This window comes from Cynocephalus volans, chromosome 14, assembly GCF_027409185.1.
Source record: "Cynocephalus volans isolate mCynVol1 chromosome 14, mCynVol1.pri, whole genome shotgun sequence".
Lineage (NCBI taxonomy): Eukaryota > Metazoa > Chordata > Mammalia > Dermoptera > Cynocephalidae > Cynocephalus > Cynocephalus volans.
In genome coordinates this window covers 15,394,725-15,413,806 of record NC_084473.1, presented here as the reverse complement: position 1 = coordinate 15,413,806, position 19,082 = coordinate 15,394,725, and the positions used below count along the sequence as shown (strand labels likewise).

General features: G+C 34.7%; 1 protein-coding gene and 1 pseudogene across 2 annotated transcripts in view; one reads left to right on the top strand and one right to left on the bottom strand.

The window, feature by feature from the left end:
* NBAS (NBAS subunit of NRZ tethering complex) overlaps window positions 1-19,082 on the top strand; it is a 361,846-nt gene that overhangs the window by 1,491 nt on the left and 341,273 nt on the right. For both annotated transcript variants that reach the window (XM_063078155.1, XM_063078154.1), the window contains exons 2-6: window positions 999-1,053; window positions 2,533-2,569; window positions 5,505-5,582; window positions 6,987-7,034; window positions 11,556-11,599. In XM_063078155.1, coding sequence (XP_062934225.1) covers window positions 999-1,053; window positions 2,533-2,569; window positions 5,505-5,582; window positions 6,987-7,034; window positions 11,556-11,599 — 262 coding nt within the window. The remainder of the gene's footprint in view (window positions 1-998; window positions 1,054-2,532; window positions 2,570-5,504; window positions 5,583-6,986; window positions 7,035-11,555; window positions 11,600-19,082) is intronic.
* Window positions 6,138-6,955, bottom strand: LOC134363194 (iron-sulfur cluster assembly enzyme ISCU-like; annotated as a pseudogene).

Below are 19,082 nucleotides of genomic sequence, written 5' to 3'. Positions count from 1 at the left end.
TTTCTGTTTGTCTTAAACAGTGAATATTTTGTGAGTTATGCAGCTAAGAAGCTGTTGCTACTGCCTTTGGTTGGATAAGTTTCCACTCCTGAACACTCACTGGTCAATTGCAATAATGTTTCACAGTGCTTAACATTATAAATTTTTTCCAAAAAAATAAGCACAGCATAGCATACCTCATATCATTTTACCTTTTTCCAGGGGTTCTGTTGACTTCTACATTCTATTGATTTCAGAAGTGATTATAAACTTATGGAGGGTAGCTACATCTGATTCATTTTTATGTTCCCCCCAGTGCCAAAGTGAATTGGACAACCAATTCATGTTTGTTGAGTGAAATAACTTTTCTGTGCTTTTTAAGCGGTATCTGCACTTTCTACATTTCTATTGTACTTTCCTTTACAGCACTTTAGTGCATCTTACTCATTACACGTAGTGCCTAGTGTTTTTTAACCTACACACAGTAAGTGTCGAGCCTATACTCACAGAATAGAATTATTTAATATAGATAATTACATATCGGTGTGTCTTTTGTTAGTAGCATTGTCCATATAGATATACAACAGATAGCCAATTAATTTGCCTCAAGATATTAATTTATTAATTCATATGATCACTTTTCCTGTGAACAAAACATTTTTAGGTCTCTCCAGTTGCCTGAATAGATTGTGCTGAACTGGCAACCAGTATGGTCTTTGCTCTTGACTTCTCTTGTCTTTGGATTAGTATTTTGATATGGAAGCAGTTTCCAGGCTCAATCCTTGTCCTCCCCTGCAAGGTTTATCCTGACATGTGCCTATAACTCTGCCATGTTCACGTTTATTCCCACTGTCCCCGGCCCCGATTCTACTTTTTTTTTGTTTCAATCTATAAGTAGTTTTTAAATACTGGTACTTTGTACCTCATACTGTGAGTATTAGTAAAGAAGTATAAGTTTACCTTTTGTATAAGTATTAGTAGAAAATTCTGAAATTTAAGGTTTTTGTTTTAAATTGTAGCCTAGAGGCAACCGAAAACATGGTGCATCCTTTATCGTCACAAAAGCAATTAAAGGTAAATGTAGCTTATTTATTTTTCTACACATAATGATATAGTTAACAGATATTGTTTTCCATTTCATCAGTAACAGATATTTTAGAAAGTTTAGGGCTTTTAAAATGTGTTCTTTAGACTTCTGATGTGTGCCTGATGAAAGTGAGTAGCATACATATTATCTGAGTTTCATTTTATAGTGTATATATTTATGTATACACACATGTATGTATGTATGTATGTATGTATGTATATGTATATTCTCACATTTTTAATTCAGCTTAGAGATAAAAGTGTAGCCTGGGTTTAGCCATTATGAATGGTATACAAGGAGTGAAGAACATCAAACCCAGTATGAGTCTCAGAGAATCTATGGATATTGAAGGTGAAAAGAGAGACCATTTTAAGTGGTTTACGTTATGCTTAGATATATCTGGTTAGAGATATTAAAATTACAAATTTGATTGACCAGAGCATTCACTTAACTCCTGACAGACTTTACATATGAGCTAGCGAGTGTCTGAGAAAGGATTGAGCACTAGCTTAATTGAGCTGGTGCTATGAGAGCTTTACTAAATTAATCAATCAAATGATTTTACCAGACCAGCACAGTAGGTGCTATTACTTTATGTCATTAGATGGGGAAACTTGCCCCAGGTCATTCATTTGGAATTTGACTGCATGTCTTTCTGGCTCCAAAATCTATCCTTATTATACTGGTGAATTTGAGTTCCTTATAAAGAGAAGATTCAGTTTCAAAGGTGCTAAATACTCAAAATTAACACATTCAGTTTTTATTATCACAAATACTTGAAATTTTGAAAATTTAGAAAATGTACATAGTAATACAAATTCATTATAGAAAATTTAGACAACCACAAATTGGAATAAATAATTTTTTTCTCATTTTACCACCCAGAGATAATGTATTATCCTTCAGACATTTTTCCGTTAATATACATCTAACTGCATACACAGGTACACACATAAACATTTTGAATAGGATCATATAAAGCATTTTTTAATAATATGTTAGAGATTTAGTTTTCTGTGGACTTCCCTTTTAGGTATTTTTATTATTTTTTAAATCTTTGATACAAAGTATAAAATGGTATCTTGTTTTAATTTTTGTACAAATAATTTGGTTTTAAAGGGTAATTACTGTGATTCCTAATGCATAGTTTCATTAAAGCTTCTTAGATTAATTTAGCATTTCAAACCACTTTTACATATTGTACAGTTAGGGAATACTTCAGTGTTTTGAGTAACACTCAAACTTGTAATTCAATGTAAACACATAACCTTGTAAAAGTTATTGTGTATATTAGGTTATGTTTATACTCTCTTTTTAAAAGTTGCGTTCTCCATGTTTCATTTTATTCTGTTTTGTTTGACTCAGTCTGCAGTATAGTTTAGATTTCTTGTCTATAAATCTAACTTGAAAATGTTTCTTAAAGGACAACTGATTTATCTTTGACTTGCTGTTTCTTTTCATTACAGATCGTTTCTTATTTTTACACCAATACCTTTGGTACAGGTGAGTCTTCAGTTCTTCAGAGAAACAGTATGAACATCAAATACAAAGAATACTATTTTATTTGTGATTTAAGTTTTCATAATTGGGTCCCAGATCATGATATAGATGCTGAAGTTCAGGTGAACCTAGTTATAAAGTAGACCTGTCAAACATTTTGGCATAACATGAGAAGATATCTTGGTAGACTTAGGATAATTTCTGTTCCTTTAGTCATTATTAATAATATCTCATAATGACTTTTGCTTCCCCTTATGAGCGTTCTCAGCCTTATCTTGAATGCCCACATTCTGTAGCTTGCATATCTTTTAAAAAGCATTTTTGCCTTGTTGTTACCTCAACTTTCTAGTGGTCAATGTTCAATTTCTGTGCATCAGAGAAGGTTCTTTAGGTTTTAGCTATTGTGTACTTTTTTATTCTTTGAGTGTTAAGTATGTCCTTAGGCATGGTGCTAATTTTCAGCTTCAGAAAGAACAGAGAAATAATTATTCTGACAAAGAATATGGTTCAGCTTTTAAATACATGTATAGGAATTGTTTTATAGAATTATTTACTACAGATTGCTTTTTCCATGAGGACATCTAATCTTAAAAGCTCCAGAGATAACATAGTTCTATAAAAGAGACCTTTGGCTTTTCTCCAAGACTTGTTCCAATGTTTTTCTGCTTTCAGTCTCTGTGTGTGTACATATGTACATATACATATAGACGGCCCCTGACTTGTGGTGGTTTGACTGAGTTTTTAACCTTACCGTGGGTTTATCCGAGTATTCAGTGCATTCTCAACTTATGATATTTTTGATATTTCATGGGTTTATTGGGACATAACCTCATCTTGAGTCAAGGAGCATCTGTATATATCTTTAAATTTCTTAGTTTTTTCTGTATTTGGGGGGTCTCGGGTGTTATATGGTAGAGAGAGGAGTGAGGAGAGAGGGTGGGTGAAGGGAAGGGGGGTATAAGAGGTAGGCTGCTTTCCTGAGTTCACTAGGCCACAGCTTGCTAGTCCTGATCACCCTTGGTGAGGATGGGCAGAAAATATGTCTGTTCAGGCTGCTGCTTGACAGTCCTTTTTGTTATCTATTGGCAAGCAGGACTCAAAAAGAATGAACTCTCATACAAGTCTTGTCCTATGTGTGAGCACCTTAAGGTCAAGCACTGGTAGTATCTTTCTGTCCCCCTTTCTCCTGAGAAGTCTTTTTCTTTCAGTTGGCCATATTGATCATTGTACATGTTGTGAATGCATCACATGTGAGGTGATTATTTTTAATCTTCCTGATGATATGTTACTTTCAAAAACATCACAGTTCAATTTGTGCTTTTGAATTTATGGTAATTAAACCTAAAGGTTTTGTGGCCAATATTTGTTTCATCTATCTTTTCTTTTTTTAAATCAACTTTGTTTTCTTAATTATGAAATATTATAAACATACTGAGAATTATAGACAAATATAATAAATCCGTATATAACATATATCTACATCTGAATTGAAGCTGTTGCTATTTTGCCATATTTACTTCAGAAAGCTCTTTCTCCTTTTTTATGCAAAATGTTGCATCTCAAGTCGTCTCCCCCATCTTTTTCCTCTCCCTTCCCTTCCAGAGGAAATTATAATCCTCATGTAGATGGTATTCACATGCATGTTTCATATCTTTATTATAATATTTCTCTAACTATCTCAATATTAATATTTTGTATTTTAAAAAATGAGCATAGTCGTGCTGTTAACACCAACATCCAGGATTTGATCCCTGTACTGGCCAGCTGCCAGAAAAAAACATAAATATACCAAATGTATACTACTCATATTTTTCATCCTATTTTGTATTTTCTGATTTCCAGAATGTTCTTTTTTTCTTTTTCCTGCTTTTCTTTCATAGAATGTTTTCTTTATTCTTTTCCACCTATTTTCTTGCGTTCTTCAGGTCTTACTCTTCTAACTTGTTGTGTTTACTCTCTCACTCATGTGGGTAGTTTCCTTATGTCTTTTGTGATTCGTTTTATTGTGAACTTATGCTTGGGGATTTTTGCATCACATGAGTGAAATTGCAGTCCGTTCTTGTATATAATGCAGGCTGGGGTTTTTGATTTTTCATAGGAGATTTTATTCCCATCCCCCACAGACCAGTGGTCCAGGCAGAGGTGAGAGTTCTTACAGTGTCCCTGTGCCCACAGGGAGATGTTTCTCGTTCTTTCATTGATGGTGCAGTCATTTGAACATCCTGTTTTTTGCAGAATTCTCACTTCCAACTTCTGTCCTCTCTGTAGCCCAACAACTCGTTTCCTATCCTGGGTTTAAGTCCTGTTTTGGGTTCTTGTCTCACTTTTTCCTGTACTCAATTATAGCTTTTTTTTTTTTTTTTTGTCTTTTTTTTGTGACCGGCCGCACCACGCTCAGCCAGTGAGCACACCAGCCATCCCTATATAGGATCTGAACCCACGGCGGGAGCGCTGCGGCGCTCCCAGCGCCGCACTCTCCCGAGTGCGCCACGGGGTTGGCCCCAATTATAGCTTTCAATTACCTTTTCATTTCTAGTACTTGTAAATTTCTCTTTCTTTCTTGTGAGTTTAATTCTTTTCTAGAATTTGTGTTGGTTAGATTTGAGCCACAATTTGTAGGTGGTTATAGCGGGGGCGGGGAGGGGGCTGTAAGCTCACTCTGCTCTGTTACTGGTATCCCATATATCTTTTTCCTGGAAAGGACATACAGTTTATAACTTTGAATATAACTCCATGTTTTCCTGGAAATAGAGAAATGTATATGGTCAAATTTCAGATATCAAAGTAGTAACTTTTGGTTTTGGATTTACTAATATTCAGATTTTGTTTTCTAATGGAAAAAAATCCTTGTCTCTCTCTGTATGTGCTATTTATAATACTTACTTATATGTGGTTTTCATGATTAGATTTTAAGCTAGCTAATGTGTTGTGGTTTCAGCCCTGTACCATTTTTGCTCCCTGATGGACTTGTTCGCTTGGTTAATAAACAGATAAACTGGCACTTGGCACTTGCAAGGTAAGAATATGTAAAATTCAAATAATGTTTTTCTATCTGGATTAGCTTTTTTTTTTTTTGTCTTACATTCTTTTATTTATCATAATATATATATTATAAATATATAAGTATATAATGTATTTATACAAATATATATAAAAAATATATATATGCATATCTGTTTTATGTACAATAACTTTCTATCAAATAATAAGACCAAGGCCTTCTACTAGTATTCTTCCCCAAAATCAATTCTGGTAAAATTAGATATTTATGCACTTCACAAGCTGTCAATACTTGAGACTTCATTATTAATTTAAGTTCTGAAGCCATATACACAATCAAAATATACATTAACTAGGTTAAGGCAATAAAAGTGAGCTGAAAGAAACCACAGGATTCAGAACAATTAAACTTTGTATTTTGCTTGCATTAGAGTCACAATGTGAACAGCAAATACTGTTCTCTTCAAATACTCGTAGCTTTTCTATGCAGTGCGAGGGGCTTCTGAATATCTAAGGTGACTGCATGACAGGTGGGCAAACAGATGATGTGACTGGAGGCTTCACCAAAGGCTCACTTCTTCTCCACCTCTCCTTTCTTGGGTTCTTGTTTCAGTTTGTAATCATCCGGGGTGGCCTTGATTACATCTTTAGCCAGCATGGAGCAGTGCAGTTTCACAGGAGGGAGGCAGAGCTCTTTGGCAATATCTGTGTTTTTGACGGTCAAGGCTTCCTCAACCGTCTTCCCTTTCACCCATTCCATGGCTAATGAGCTGGAGGCAATTGCAGAGCCACAGCCAAATGTTTTAAACCTGGCATCCACAATCTTCCCCTTTTCATCCCTTTTCATCCCCTTGAATCCGTAACTTCATTACATCACCACATGCTGAAGCTCCCACCAGTCCAGTTCTGACATTTGTAGATGTCTTGTCAAGGGACCCCACATTCTTAGGATTTTCATAACGATTGACAACCTTCTTGTGATAGAGCTGGGCCAGAGCTGAGAGCTCCCTGATGGGCAGGCACCGGCTTCGGAGCAGCAGGGCTGAAGCCGCCCACCTCAGATGGCCACTCCAGCTGCTGCCATCTTGCCAGCTTGCCCCTGCCTGTATGATTTAACTTTTAAACTTCATTATGGACCTTAATTTTAGGGTCCTTATGGCTTTCAGTCTTGATTTTTATTGTATGTGAATTCTCTTTGTCACATATGATTAATATTATTAAAAAGTGTTAATTTATGCTGTATTGAATCATTTTATATGCTTTTATACCTATATACGTACCTAATTGTAAGGTGGAAGATGGATAATTAAAGCAAGTGAAAAAATTTAAAAATGATTTTAACTTCTTAAAATAATTTCATCTGTGTTAAAGAATGCCACAAATATTCATAGATTTTTTTTCTCTTTTTCCTACATGAAAGCAATGGGAAGCTTTTGGCTGCTGTCCAAGATCAGTGTGTGGAGATCAGGTAATTGTTAATATTATTGATACTTAAGTTTTTTTTGAGAAAAATTTACTTAAAAAATGGGAACTAAGATTTTTAAAGGGGATGTCTTTAAAAGGATTTTACCATTAACTCATTTAATTTAGTGAGGTGTCGAATACCAACTTATGTCAGTTAAAGACTGATTACCTCAGTTGGTTAGAGTGCAGTATTATAACACCAGGGTCAAAGGTTTGGATCCCTGTACTGGTCAGCTGCCAAAAAAAAAAAAAAAGAATGAAGGATGCTTTCTCAGAGTAGTTTGATCATCTTTCTACTTACCCACATCACTCTGCTATCTCCTGAGAAATTCTGCGTTCTCAATAAGCAAGGTCTATCTTCCAGAACTCTGGAAATCACTCTTGTTTGAGTAGTTGCTGCTAAATCAGCTAAACAGATATTCAGGAAGGTGTAAAAAAAAGTATGGGCTGCTTTGCTCTGTTGGCACAAAGCTACAGATTAAATATGGCTGTGGAAAAGACCACGGTTACATGTTATATGAGACCAGCGTTATTACCTGTCCTCTTGAAACATTTATTGATAATACATACACATCTGAAATACTTCTCTAAATGGGGCTTTCTAGGTATTTTATTTTTAAATGATACATCAGTTGTGAAAGAAATAACAATACTAATTAACTCAGAAAAACTAGTTCATTTTTTGGGAAATTTATAGCAGCAGACTAAATGTGTGGCGCCTCTTAAATTGAGGATTATTCCTTTTTCCAGGCAATCCCTAACTTGGTTCTCAAAAAATAAGGAAAGAGGCAGAAATTTCAGGATGCCTAGATACCAGGGAGAAGGTTTTTCTGCTGCTTTATTATTATTATTCTTGACTAAAGATAGTATTAAAGACCATTCAGTTGTTATCATGTTAGTATTAGATTTCTGTCTGTGGTATTTCTTTCTTTTTCCATTTATCCAAGTAGAACTGGACCTCTCAACTTTTTGGGGAGTAGACAAGGTTTGCCCTCATCTGAGCATTGGCTTCAGATGGGGAGGCTTTCTTGTGTCCCTCTTAAAACCCTCAGGATAAAAATTATGGGCAGCAATGGCAGCCCTTCAAAACTAAATTATTGCACTTAATTTGATGTGACTTTAATATGTAGATCCCTCTGTTTTTTAGCTGCATTATTAAGTCTAAAGTTGGCACATGTTTGAATTTACATTGTTCATAGGAATGGGCTAGCACTTCCTATTTCATTAGTTGAGTAATGTGAAATGTACCTTTATAAGAAATGTGCTTATGGTGTGACTCATAAAGAGCAGTTAACAGACACCATTTATTTCTATCTTTTTCTCATGAAAGGAAAACATGGTCAAAAATAATTTTAGGGTCAGAGTGTTCATATGGAATCAGGATAGATAATTAGATCTGTGAAGGAGAACTTGACCAAGGGTTTCATGTAGCTTGTTACTAAAAACTTTGGTGAAAAGGATACAAAAATAACTTGCAGAAGCTTTGTAACCTTAGTATATCTAAAGACTTATATGGTGAAGAGTCAGTTCCACTAGGATACCTTTGGGAACATACCTCGTATTGGTCCCCCAACCCCTGCTCTGTCCCAAATTGGTCAGGTACCAATCCTTTATGCTCTTGTAACAATCAACACATTTCTCTATTATTACATTTAATGATAAGATAATGCTAACAATTATGGGCACTGTTGTAAGTGCTCTATGTGTGGTAACTCATTCAATCTGGCAGAAGCCCTATGAGGTAGTAGGCATTGCTATTTTTCCCATTTTAGAAATGAAGAAGCAGGTGCGATATGGTTAAATAACTTGCCTGAGGATTTGAAATCAGGTATTCTTAGTCTGGGGTTCATGTTCTTAACCACAAAGCTATGGTATATTTTAATCATGTTGTACTTAGCCTTATATACTTGCGTGCCTCCCTCATTATATTTAGGGTCACTGCTTTGCACAACTTCAGCATGTGCCATTTACCAAAAACTCAGTGTGAATGGGATCTGCAGTCTGCAGCTAAGATTATATTGTGTGGTCCTTGGAGGCAGGGACTGTCCCTTTTTCCCAGCGTGTTATAGTTCCTTGAACATAATAGGAATTAATAGTTTATGTGTGATGAATAAGTGGGATCTTTGCAAGAGGGGTAGGGGAAACAGATTCTGGGAGGGCATTACAGGGCCTCACCCACTGCGTTGCTCAGAGTTGGTGCTCATTGCTTTTGTTGAATGAATATAGGCATATACACCGACTGTGCAGAAACCTAAAGGAAGTGCCTTTAAGCAAAGATGTGGAATGGTCAGCAAAGAAAAAGGGCAAGGTAGCTTCCAAAAGTAAATCCCATGAATAGCAGCTGTTCCTGAATTTTTAAGACAGTTGTTCTCTCTATTCCATTTTTGTCTTTTCTACCACAGTGAAGAACACATAGAATGCAAAATTGGCTACAGTAGTGATGATAGTAGGCACCCAGTAGGTATTCAATAAATATTTCTTGATTGGGTTAGAATAGAAAAGATAATTCTGGTGTCTGATGTCATTATTGGATATTAGGAAGCAGTTATAAATAGGAAATGGTTTTTGAGAAAAGAAAAATGAAAAGCTGAAACACAGTTCAGTTTTTGAGAAAAAATTCTGCCTTTTGCAAGATAGTACTAGGGTTGTTGTTCCCCAGTTTTATTTTTGTAGTGAGTGGCAAGTAACTATAATCACTTGCTCTGATGTGGCATACTTAACCTGCTTGTGTGTGGGGCTGCCAATGGATAAAAAAATGACTTGTGAATTGCATCGTTGATTTGTAATTTGGCAGCTGTTACAGATTATAGTGGCTAGTATGTGTTTCCTTCTTTCCTAGAAAGAAATAATAATTTCTTATGATTAAGGGATGTCATAAGTAAGGGAACCAGTTAGAAACTATCAGAGAACACGACAAAATGCTAACTAATAGAATCTTATGGGAAAGGAAAATAAATCCCCCATCCTCAAAGTTTGCTTAACTGTCTTAAGTAAATTAAGTTCTCTGATGTTTTGACAAAACCAAATGTCAAAACCAAAGTTATGTCTTTCTCCTCTTCCCCAACAAAAATAGCAACTATTAGTTAGTGATTATATTAAGGATGAAAGTATTGAACTAGTTTATGCTAATTTATACATAATCCTTGCACTAAGCTGTGTGAAGTTACTATTATCTTATTTTATTGAAAGGAAAATGAAACTTATGTTAAATATTTTGTCCGGGTTACACAGAGCTGGAACCAGGTCGCCTTTACTTCTTTCTGCTCTATTCCACTTGGAGGCTGAACAGCCCAGTTTCTTGAGGAAATTTATTTCCATATTTATAATTGGCTTTACTTGTAATATGATATAATTTTTTAAAAAATGGCTAAAAATATTGAAGTCTTTAAAATTTGTTTTAAAAGTAATGCTTAGTCAAATACAGTTAAGCGGAAAGAAGGAACTACAAATTACCTGTAATTCTGCTATCTAGTGTTGTCTACTATTAACATTTTGATGTACGTTCTTGGAAACTTTTCTATCTGTATATGTGTATGTGTGTTTGTATGTGTGTAATATATTTTTATATATATCTAGTGGAAAAGTGTGGTATGTTCTATTTGATACCTTTTTTCCTGGATAACATTTGAGAATTACTATATTGTGACATCTTTACATTCACAATATAGTAATTACATAATATTGCATTGAGTGCACATAGCAAAATTAATTAATCTCTTTATGCTGCGTGTATTTTTCTCTTTTTTAAAAAATTAGACTGTATTAATTTTCTTGGTATCTGTGTATATCTGTAATTATTTCCTGGGGATAAATTTATAGAAGTGGAATTGCTAGGTCAAGTGCTATGGACATTAAGGTTTTGGATAATTGTTATTACATTATTTTCAAGAAGGTTTACCAATTTTCATTTTTAAACATATTTTTAATAATTATACTACTTTGGTATATATGAGGGGTCTTTTAAAAAGTTCATGGAAAGATTCATATTATTTTTTAATTCCATTTTTCCATGAACCTTTTGAGGTACCCTCATATTTCAAGATCACAGATTTTAAGGAGGTCACTGATATGAATATGGTGACCTATTAAGAATATTTATTTATTAAAATAAGACTTTTTCCCCTAAGTTATCAAACTTTGTAGTATGTTATAGACCAGTTGTTCTTAACTAGGATCAGTCTGTGGAGTTTTAAAAATTATTTTTGCTTGGGTCCCATCCCAGATATCAGAATCTTAGGGGATGGGGTGAGACATCCCTATTGTTTTAAAAGACTTCGCTTAAACTTACTTGAGCTGAATCACCGTTTCCCTGGTGTAGCTTTGTATCTGATGCAGTAAGAAGGTTGGAAGAAAATATCGCAACTAATTTAAGGGCCTTATTTGAGGCACAAAACCATCTCTGTAATAGAATGAAAGATTCAGTATATATAGAAGCTGTCTAGTCCGTAGTACCTGTGGTGTTTTATAGTCCTACACAACAGTGTTGTTATGGTAAAATTGTCTTGATTTTGCACATATTTTGCAGGTCTGCAAAAGATGATTTTACATCTATTATTGGGAAATGTCAAGGTAAGAGTTTCCAAACTATTTAAAAATGAAAATTTCAAATCTGCAGTGGTTTATATTGTTTCTTAAAAGTTAACATAGATATTAAATATTTATTAACAAGGATTATCATGACTATTTATTAAAATAATTTTTAAAATTTTTAACTGATTTTTCTTACTGCCTTAAATATTTTTCTCTAAGATGTGCATTTTGTAGGGATTTGAAATTGAAACTATGTTTTAAAAGGTCTAAGCCAGTTTTGGGATAAACTATTTGTGTCTGTAGTCTGTTATTTTGGATTCAATGCAGAAAAATATTTAGCTGTAAGTCAAGAGTTGATCAGATACAGACTAGTAAAAAAGTCTGGGATTTCATCATTTTTTGATATATCCAGCAAGAATTTGCTGAGTGCAGTATATGTATATGAACTGTTTTGCTGGGTACTTAGGGTGTGATTATGAGCAAAAAGGCATGGTCCTTTACTGCATGAGCCACCTAGACACTCAAATATGTAATTACAAACTTTGACAAATCTGATGAAGGAACACAAAGCATAGTGAGAGTTTTTAACCAAAAAACTGGGCTGTGGGATGAGATTGTTGAGAAAAAGTGACTTTTGGGAAGCAACCTTAGGAATGAGTAGAAGTTAGGAGAAGACCGGGGAGTGTTTCAGTCTGCAGAAAAGGCAGAGGGAACCTTGCAGGAGGAAGATAATTAAGAAGGTGATAGTAGGCAAATGCATCTATTACCTGTGTTTTATTTACAGGACCTGTGGTTCTATCTGTCTGACCTTGTGTTAGTTTAACAGTGTAGTAGTTGTAGAAATCATAATGATGATAATCATGGTCATTGTGATGATAACAAAACTTTATAATGTTTTTGCTGTGTGCCAGGCACTGTATTTAGGGCTTTAGATTCATTTTCTCATTCTATCGGAAGAAAACAATATTAGGATAAAATAAATATTTGACAATGAAGGAGAGCAAGGAAGAAGGGCATCCATAGTTTTTAGAAGCTACAAAATGGTGGTAATACAGAGGATTTTTCCAACTCCCTCATGGAAATACTGGTCTCAGGCTCTCGTCAAATGCACCATTAATGACCTAGAGCCAGTTTTCTTCTCAGATTCCTCATTCTCAGCCATCCAGATGTGTTCAGAAGATTAAAGATCAAATGTTTAAAAAATTTTCTGAGTTCCCATATGAATGGTGATAGTAATTCTATTAATACCATACTAATTAATTAGTATGTCAAGAATCATTCTTACACAATTTCCCATGTACTATTGGATAAGTCAGTAATAGAGTTCTCATGGAGTTATCTTTACACAGAGCGTATATTGTAACTTAATGTAAAACTTCCTACATATTTATACAAACTTATCTTCCCTTTTTCTAATCTGTTTCTTCTGCTCTATTCCCTGGATGGTCCATGCTGCCATTATCTGTATATCACCCAAGCTAGAAATCTAGAGATTTTCTCCTTTTCCTTCCTTCCTTCCCTTCTTTCTTTGACAAATATTTAAGTAGCTACTATGTAACCAGGCAATGTCCTAGGCACTGTATATACAGTGGGGAACAAGACATAGGCTACCGAGATTTAAGAGTTTACAGTCTGTAAGGGAAGAGAGAGATAACAAATAGTTAATTGTAATTGTACTAAGTGCCACAATGGAGACGAATCACCGTTAACTTTTTTTTTTTTTTTTAATTTTATTTTGTCGATATACATTGTGGCTGATTATTGCTCCCCATCACCAAAACTTCCCTCCCTTCTCCCTCCCCCCCCCCAACAATGTCCTTTCTGTTTGCTTGTCGTATCAACTTCAAATAATTGTGGTTGTTATATCTTCTCCCCCCCCCGCCGGTTTGTGTGTGTGTGTGTGTCTGTGTGTGTGTGTGTGTGTGTGAATTTATATATTAATTTTTAGCTCCCACCAATAAGTGAGAACATGTGGTATTTCTCTTTCTGTGCCTGACTTGTTTCACTTAACATAATTCTCTCAAGGTCCATCCATGTTGTTGCAAATGGCAGTATTTCATTCGTTTTTATAGCTGAGTAGTATTCCATTGTGTAGATGTACCACATTTTCCGTATCCACTCATCCGATGATGGGCATTTGGGCTGGTTCCAACTCTTGGCTATTGTAAAGAGGGCTGCGATGAACATTGGGAAACAGGTATACCTTCGACTTGATGATTTCCATTCCTCTGGGTATATTCCCAACAGTGGGATAGCTGGGTCGTATGGTAGATCTATCTGCAATTGTTTGAGGAAGCGCCATACCATTTTCCATAGAGGCTGCACCATTTTGCAGTCCCACCAACAATGTATGAGAGTTCCTTTTTCTCCGCAGCTGGCGAATCACCGTTAACTTTACCAAGTCCTAGGAGTCTTTTCAAATGGCTCTTGTCACTCACTTCTGCACTTCAACCATCACAACTCTAGTTAAGGCTCTTAACATTTTTTACTTGGTTTTTTGAAACAGTCTGCTGACACAGTTTTCTTCTGTATGCCCTTCATTAATCCACACATTACATTCCTTGCCAAATTGATCATCTGTTAGAATTCTTTGAGGTTGTCCTTCACATCTTGCTCCACTGCTTTCTAGATATGTGACCTCAGGCAAGTTATTTTACCTCTTGGGGCTTCAGTTTTATTATCTGTAATGTGGGCATAATTTTGTAGATTGAGTTGTTGGACAATAGCTAATATATGGAAAGCTATTAGTATAATGTATGGTACATCATAAGTACTTATTACTTATTATAAGGAAATATTATTACTGCTGCTGCTACTATTATTATTACTATGTTTCTGCCTAAAATCTTATAGTCACTTGCTACTGGCTGTGGATTACAGTTCATATTTTCTGATTCAGGATACAAGACCTTTCATGATCAGCTTGTCTATCCTGAGAGTCCCTTGCTGTATGTCCTATGTTCTGGTACAAAGCAGTGTTCAGTTTTCTAACTCCATCATGCTTTTCATGCCTTGCTGCACATAAAAGCTCCCATGTTTATATTTAACTAATTAGTCCTGCATATTTTAGTTCAAGCATCAGCTCTTGGGAAACCTTTCCTTCCTGCCCTCTTCTCCATTATTTGTACACCTTGTTTCCCAGGTCCTTGTTTGTGTCTGTAGCACAACACTTACCCTAGTCTAGTTTCCTTTTTTAATTGTTGATTTGCTTGTCTGTTTCCCAATGAGAGTGTAAATTCTTTGAACGCAGGACTCCTGTCTTACTCAACTTTTAAAAACTTCTTAGTGTCTAGTACGGTGCCTGACACATGGTAGACACACAAATTTTTTTTCCTGTCAAGTGGGTAATGGCACTTGGGAACTATTCAGATGATTTTTATGAATGAATGTATAAACAAAGCATATTTTCCTATTTCCTGTTAATTTTAAGAAATTTATGAGAGTACAGTCATCTGCCACATAAAACATTTTGGTCAACTGTGGACCACATGTATGATGGTGGTTCCATAGATTATAATACTGTATTTTTACTGTGCCTTTTCTATGTTTAGATATGTTTAGATACACAAATACTTACTGTTGTGTTACAATTGCCTGCAGTTTTTAATGCAGTAACAGGCTGTACCGGTTTGTAGCCTAGAAGCCATATTTAGGCTGCATGATATAGCCTAGGTATGTGGACTATACCATCTAGGTTTGTGTAAGTACATTCTGTGATATTTGCAAAATGACGAAATTGCCTGATGCATATCTCAGAATGTGTCTCTATTGTTAAGTGATTGCATGATTGTATACATGTGTTTATTAGATATACATATCCATATATCTCTATATAAATTTTGCATAATTGCCATGGTATTCATCTTGTTTATTTCTAATGTACACACATTTATACGTACTGTGAATGGAACAACAAGGGTTGACAAAAAACCCTGTTTTTTTGCTATCCTTTTGAGAATAATAGAAGCGGGGAGGTAGTGTTTAAATGTGAATATCTAAAGCTTGGGGCTCTAGCATTCTCTGAAGTTACCTCCTGTATTAGTCCATTTCTGTTGCTTGTAACAGAAATACCTTACCTGGGTGATTTGTAAAGAAACAATATTTATTGCTTACAGTTTTGGAGGCTGAGAAGTGCAAAATCCAGGGAACACATCTGGTGAGAGCCTCGTTGGTGGGTAATGACTCTTCACAGCAAAGCAAAGCAGGGTATCATGTGGAGAGAATGGTGGAGCAGAAAGAGTGCTAACCTCCCCACTGGCTGTCTTTTTCAGTCCCTCAGTACCACGCTCATGACCAGCATTAAACCGTCAATGGATTAATCCACTTACCAGGGCATGGTCCTCATAATCTAATCACCGCAAGGCCCTTACCTTTCAATTTTTATAATAGGATTATAAAAATAGTTACAGTGGGGATTAATTTACAATGGGGATTAAGCTTCAGTGAATTGGGGAGTACATGCAGTCCGTGGAACCTCCTCTAGTTTCCTTACCAGCTCCTATTAGAGCAGACCAGACCTGGCTTAAATAAGGTATAAGGATCAAGAAGTCCCCAGAGGAATAATTTGGGATATTCCTTTGCCTTTTTCTCAGTGCTGCCCTCTTATTGGTTTAGGGATTGGGAAGCCTGAGGTAGACTTCTGAGGAGCATGCTCAGTGTTGGAGTTTTTCTGACATACAGGGTCCTTTTGAGCTTTGGCATTAGACACCTGCTCTTAGCCAATAAGTAAACTGGGAAATCTACAAGTTAACATGAAACTGGGAAGCTTAATCCTTCTGTATTTCATATAAATTATAATATTTGTCAGAGTTTTTAGTGTGTACTGTTAATGTGGCTGCAAGGGTGAGATGATAATGCTTTGAGAACTAATGTTTTATTTTGTTGGCTTCTGAATGTGTAAATTTATGACCTTAATACTGCATTAATGGCTTCTTTCCATTTCATGTAATGTGAGGTAATAATCATTTGCTTATTATCTGATTCATCTTTATGGTAATAACTTCCATATGCCAAATGATATTTTATGTGTGCCTGATGAAAAGGAGCCAGATTGTTGTTAATGCATTTCTGAAACTACATATTGAAGAATCTGCAAACTGAAATAAGAGTTATTTGGTTCTACTTTGATATTTTTCAATTATTATTTTATAAAAGATACTCTATTTGAGAGTGTTTTAAATGTGGATTGCAACTTGTTTTGGCTCTGTTTGCCAAGCCATAAATCATAAATTCAGTCTTCTCGTTCTGTCTTGAATAGTGACTTAAAAATAGCACATAGAATGAGATTTTCTTTTTTTAGAGCTATACTATGCCAAGAGATTTTTCTCATATTTCTAATTTTGAGATACTGTAAATCAGAGTTTCCTAATGGTAAGTGGCAGCTTGCCTAGTGTAGGTATGTATGCTGAGACCCATCAGCTCTGGTGACTGTGCAGGCACTTTGACAGACTAAGCTCTGACTTGTTGCCTCTAGTTTCTAGCAGTCTCAACAGTTTACTCTTTGGTGCCATACATACATGATTTTCCACTTGACATAAAAAAGATTGAGAAGCAGACTATTTGAAACATCTAGATTTTAAAATGAAATATTTTATTCCAGAACTGTGATTCAGGAACCTCAGATTATATGTTAACTATTTCCTCCTTTTTGTTTAAGTGTACTTCAAAAAGTTCTTGGAAAGATTCATATTATCTTTTAATTCTCTTTTTCCATGAACTTTTTAAAGTACCCTCATATTTTTAGAGAAAATAATGTTATTCTTATGAAAAAAGAATACACATTCTTAGTAGAAACTTTTAGACACTAAGAATGAGCAAAAAGTAGAAAATAAAAATAAGCACACTATCAATAGATAAGTACTATTAAAATTTTATTATCTGTACTTTTATTTTTTTGTTAAGCATCTGTTACTGTAGATATATTCTACGAAAGTAAGGTATTTTATAATCTGCTTTCTTCACCTAAAGACAAAGTTTTAGCTCTTTTTTAAGCTAAAGTTTAAGAAGGACTTGCCAAAGTATCTTTTTGATCTTTTCTACTGGATAACATCCTAGGTGTTAGGACATAGGTTTCCCAACTACTCAAATAATCCAGACTGTACCTGTAAAGTTGAACTCTGAGCAGTAAGCAACTCAGCGTTGTACTTGATTCCCACAAGCAAGGCAAAAACCATCATCCGGTTTTTATGTAGATAATTGTGTATAACAGGTAGCAGATTATTGTACCTGTGCTCATGAGGGATATGGGTATGTAGATTGTTTTCTTCTGTCTTTTTCATTTGATATTGGAGTAGAGCTGGTCTCGAAATATGAGTTGGCAAGGGTTCCCTCCTTTTTTATTTTCTGAAAGGGTTTGTGTAGAATTGGAATTATTTCTTCCTTAAATGTTTGATAGAATTCAACAGTTATAGTTGGAGTTTTCTTTGTAAGTAGGTTTCCATTTTTTATGGATTTTTCTCTAAATTTTAGAATTTATTGGCTTAAAGTTTATAATATTCCTTATTATCCTTTATTGTCTGTAGGATCTGTACTGATGACCTCTCTTTTGTCTTTGATATCTGTAATTTGTGTTCTCTCTCTTTTCTCTGGATCAGTCAGGCCAGAGTTTGATCAATTTATTTATATTCTTCAATTTAAAACTTTTGGTTTTATTGATTTTCTGTTTTTTTAATTTTTGTTTTTGTTTTTGTTATTTCCTTTCTTCTGCTTAGTTTGTTTTGTTTGCTGTCATTTTTCTGGATTGAAGGTGGAAGTTTATCTTCACTATTGTTTTATTAGCTGTACCCGCATTATATGTTAGCATTTGCTCTAGGGTTTACAGTGTGAATTTTAAACTTATTTTATTGCACAGTATATATCGTTCCCTCCTACTCCTTTGTACTATTTTTTTTAGTAAGTAAACCCTCATGATGTATTGTTATTATTTTTGCTTTAAACTCTAGAGTATCTTTTGATACTTTTGTTAAGTAACTTTCTAAGAAATTAAAAAACAAGGAAAAATCTTTTGTATTTACCACTATTTTCCGTTTCTATCACTATTTTTCTGCATCAAACTGAGTTTCCATTTGATAGTGTGTTCCTTAAGCTTGAAGAACTTATTCAACATTTCTTGTAATGCAGGGCTGTTGATAACAAATTATCTCAACATTTGTTTGAAACCAACTGTATTTTGCCTTTGTTTTTTAAAAGGTTTTCTCTGGACGCAGAATTCTAGATTGACCTTTTTTTTTCTTGTAGCTCTTTGAAGATATCATCACGTTGTTTTGTTTTTGACAAGAAATTAGCAGTCATTGCTTTTATTGTTGTTTCTCTGTATGTAATGTGTCTTTTTTTCCTCTGGATACTTTTAAGATTTTCTGTTTATTATTGGTTTTCAGAAATTTGATTATCATATGCCTTGATATTTTCATTTTTTTTCAGTTTATTGTGCTTTAGGTTTATTGAACCTTTTAGATCAGTAGATTTGTAGATTATATCAAATTTGCAAAATTTATGGGTACCATTTAAAATTCACATAAAATTT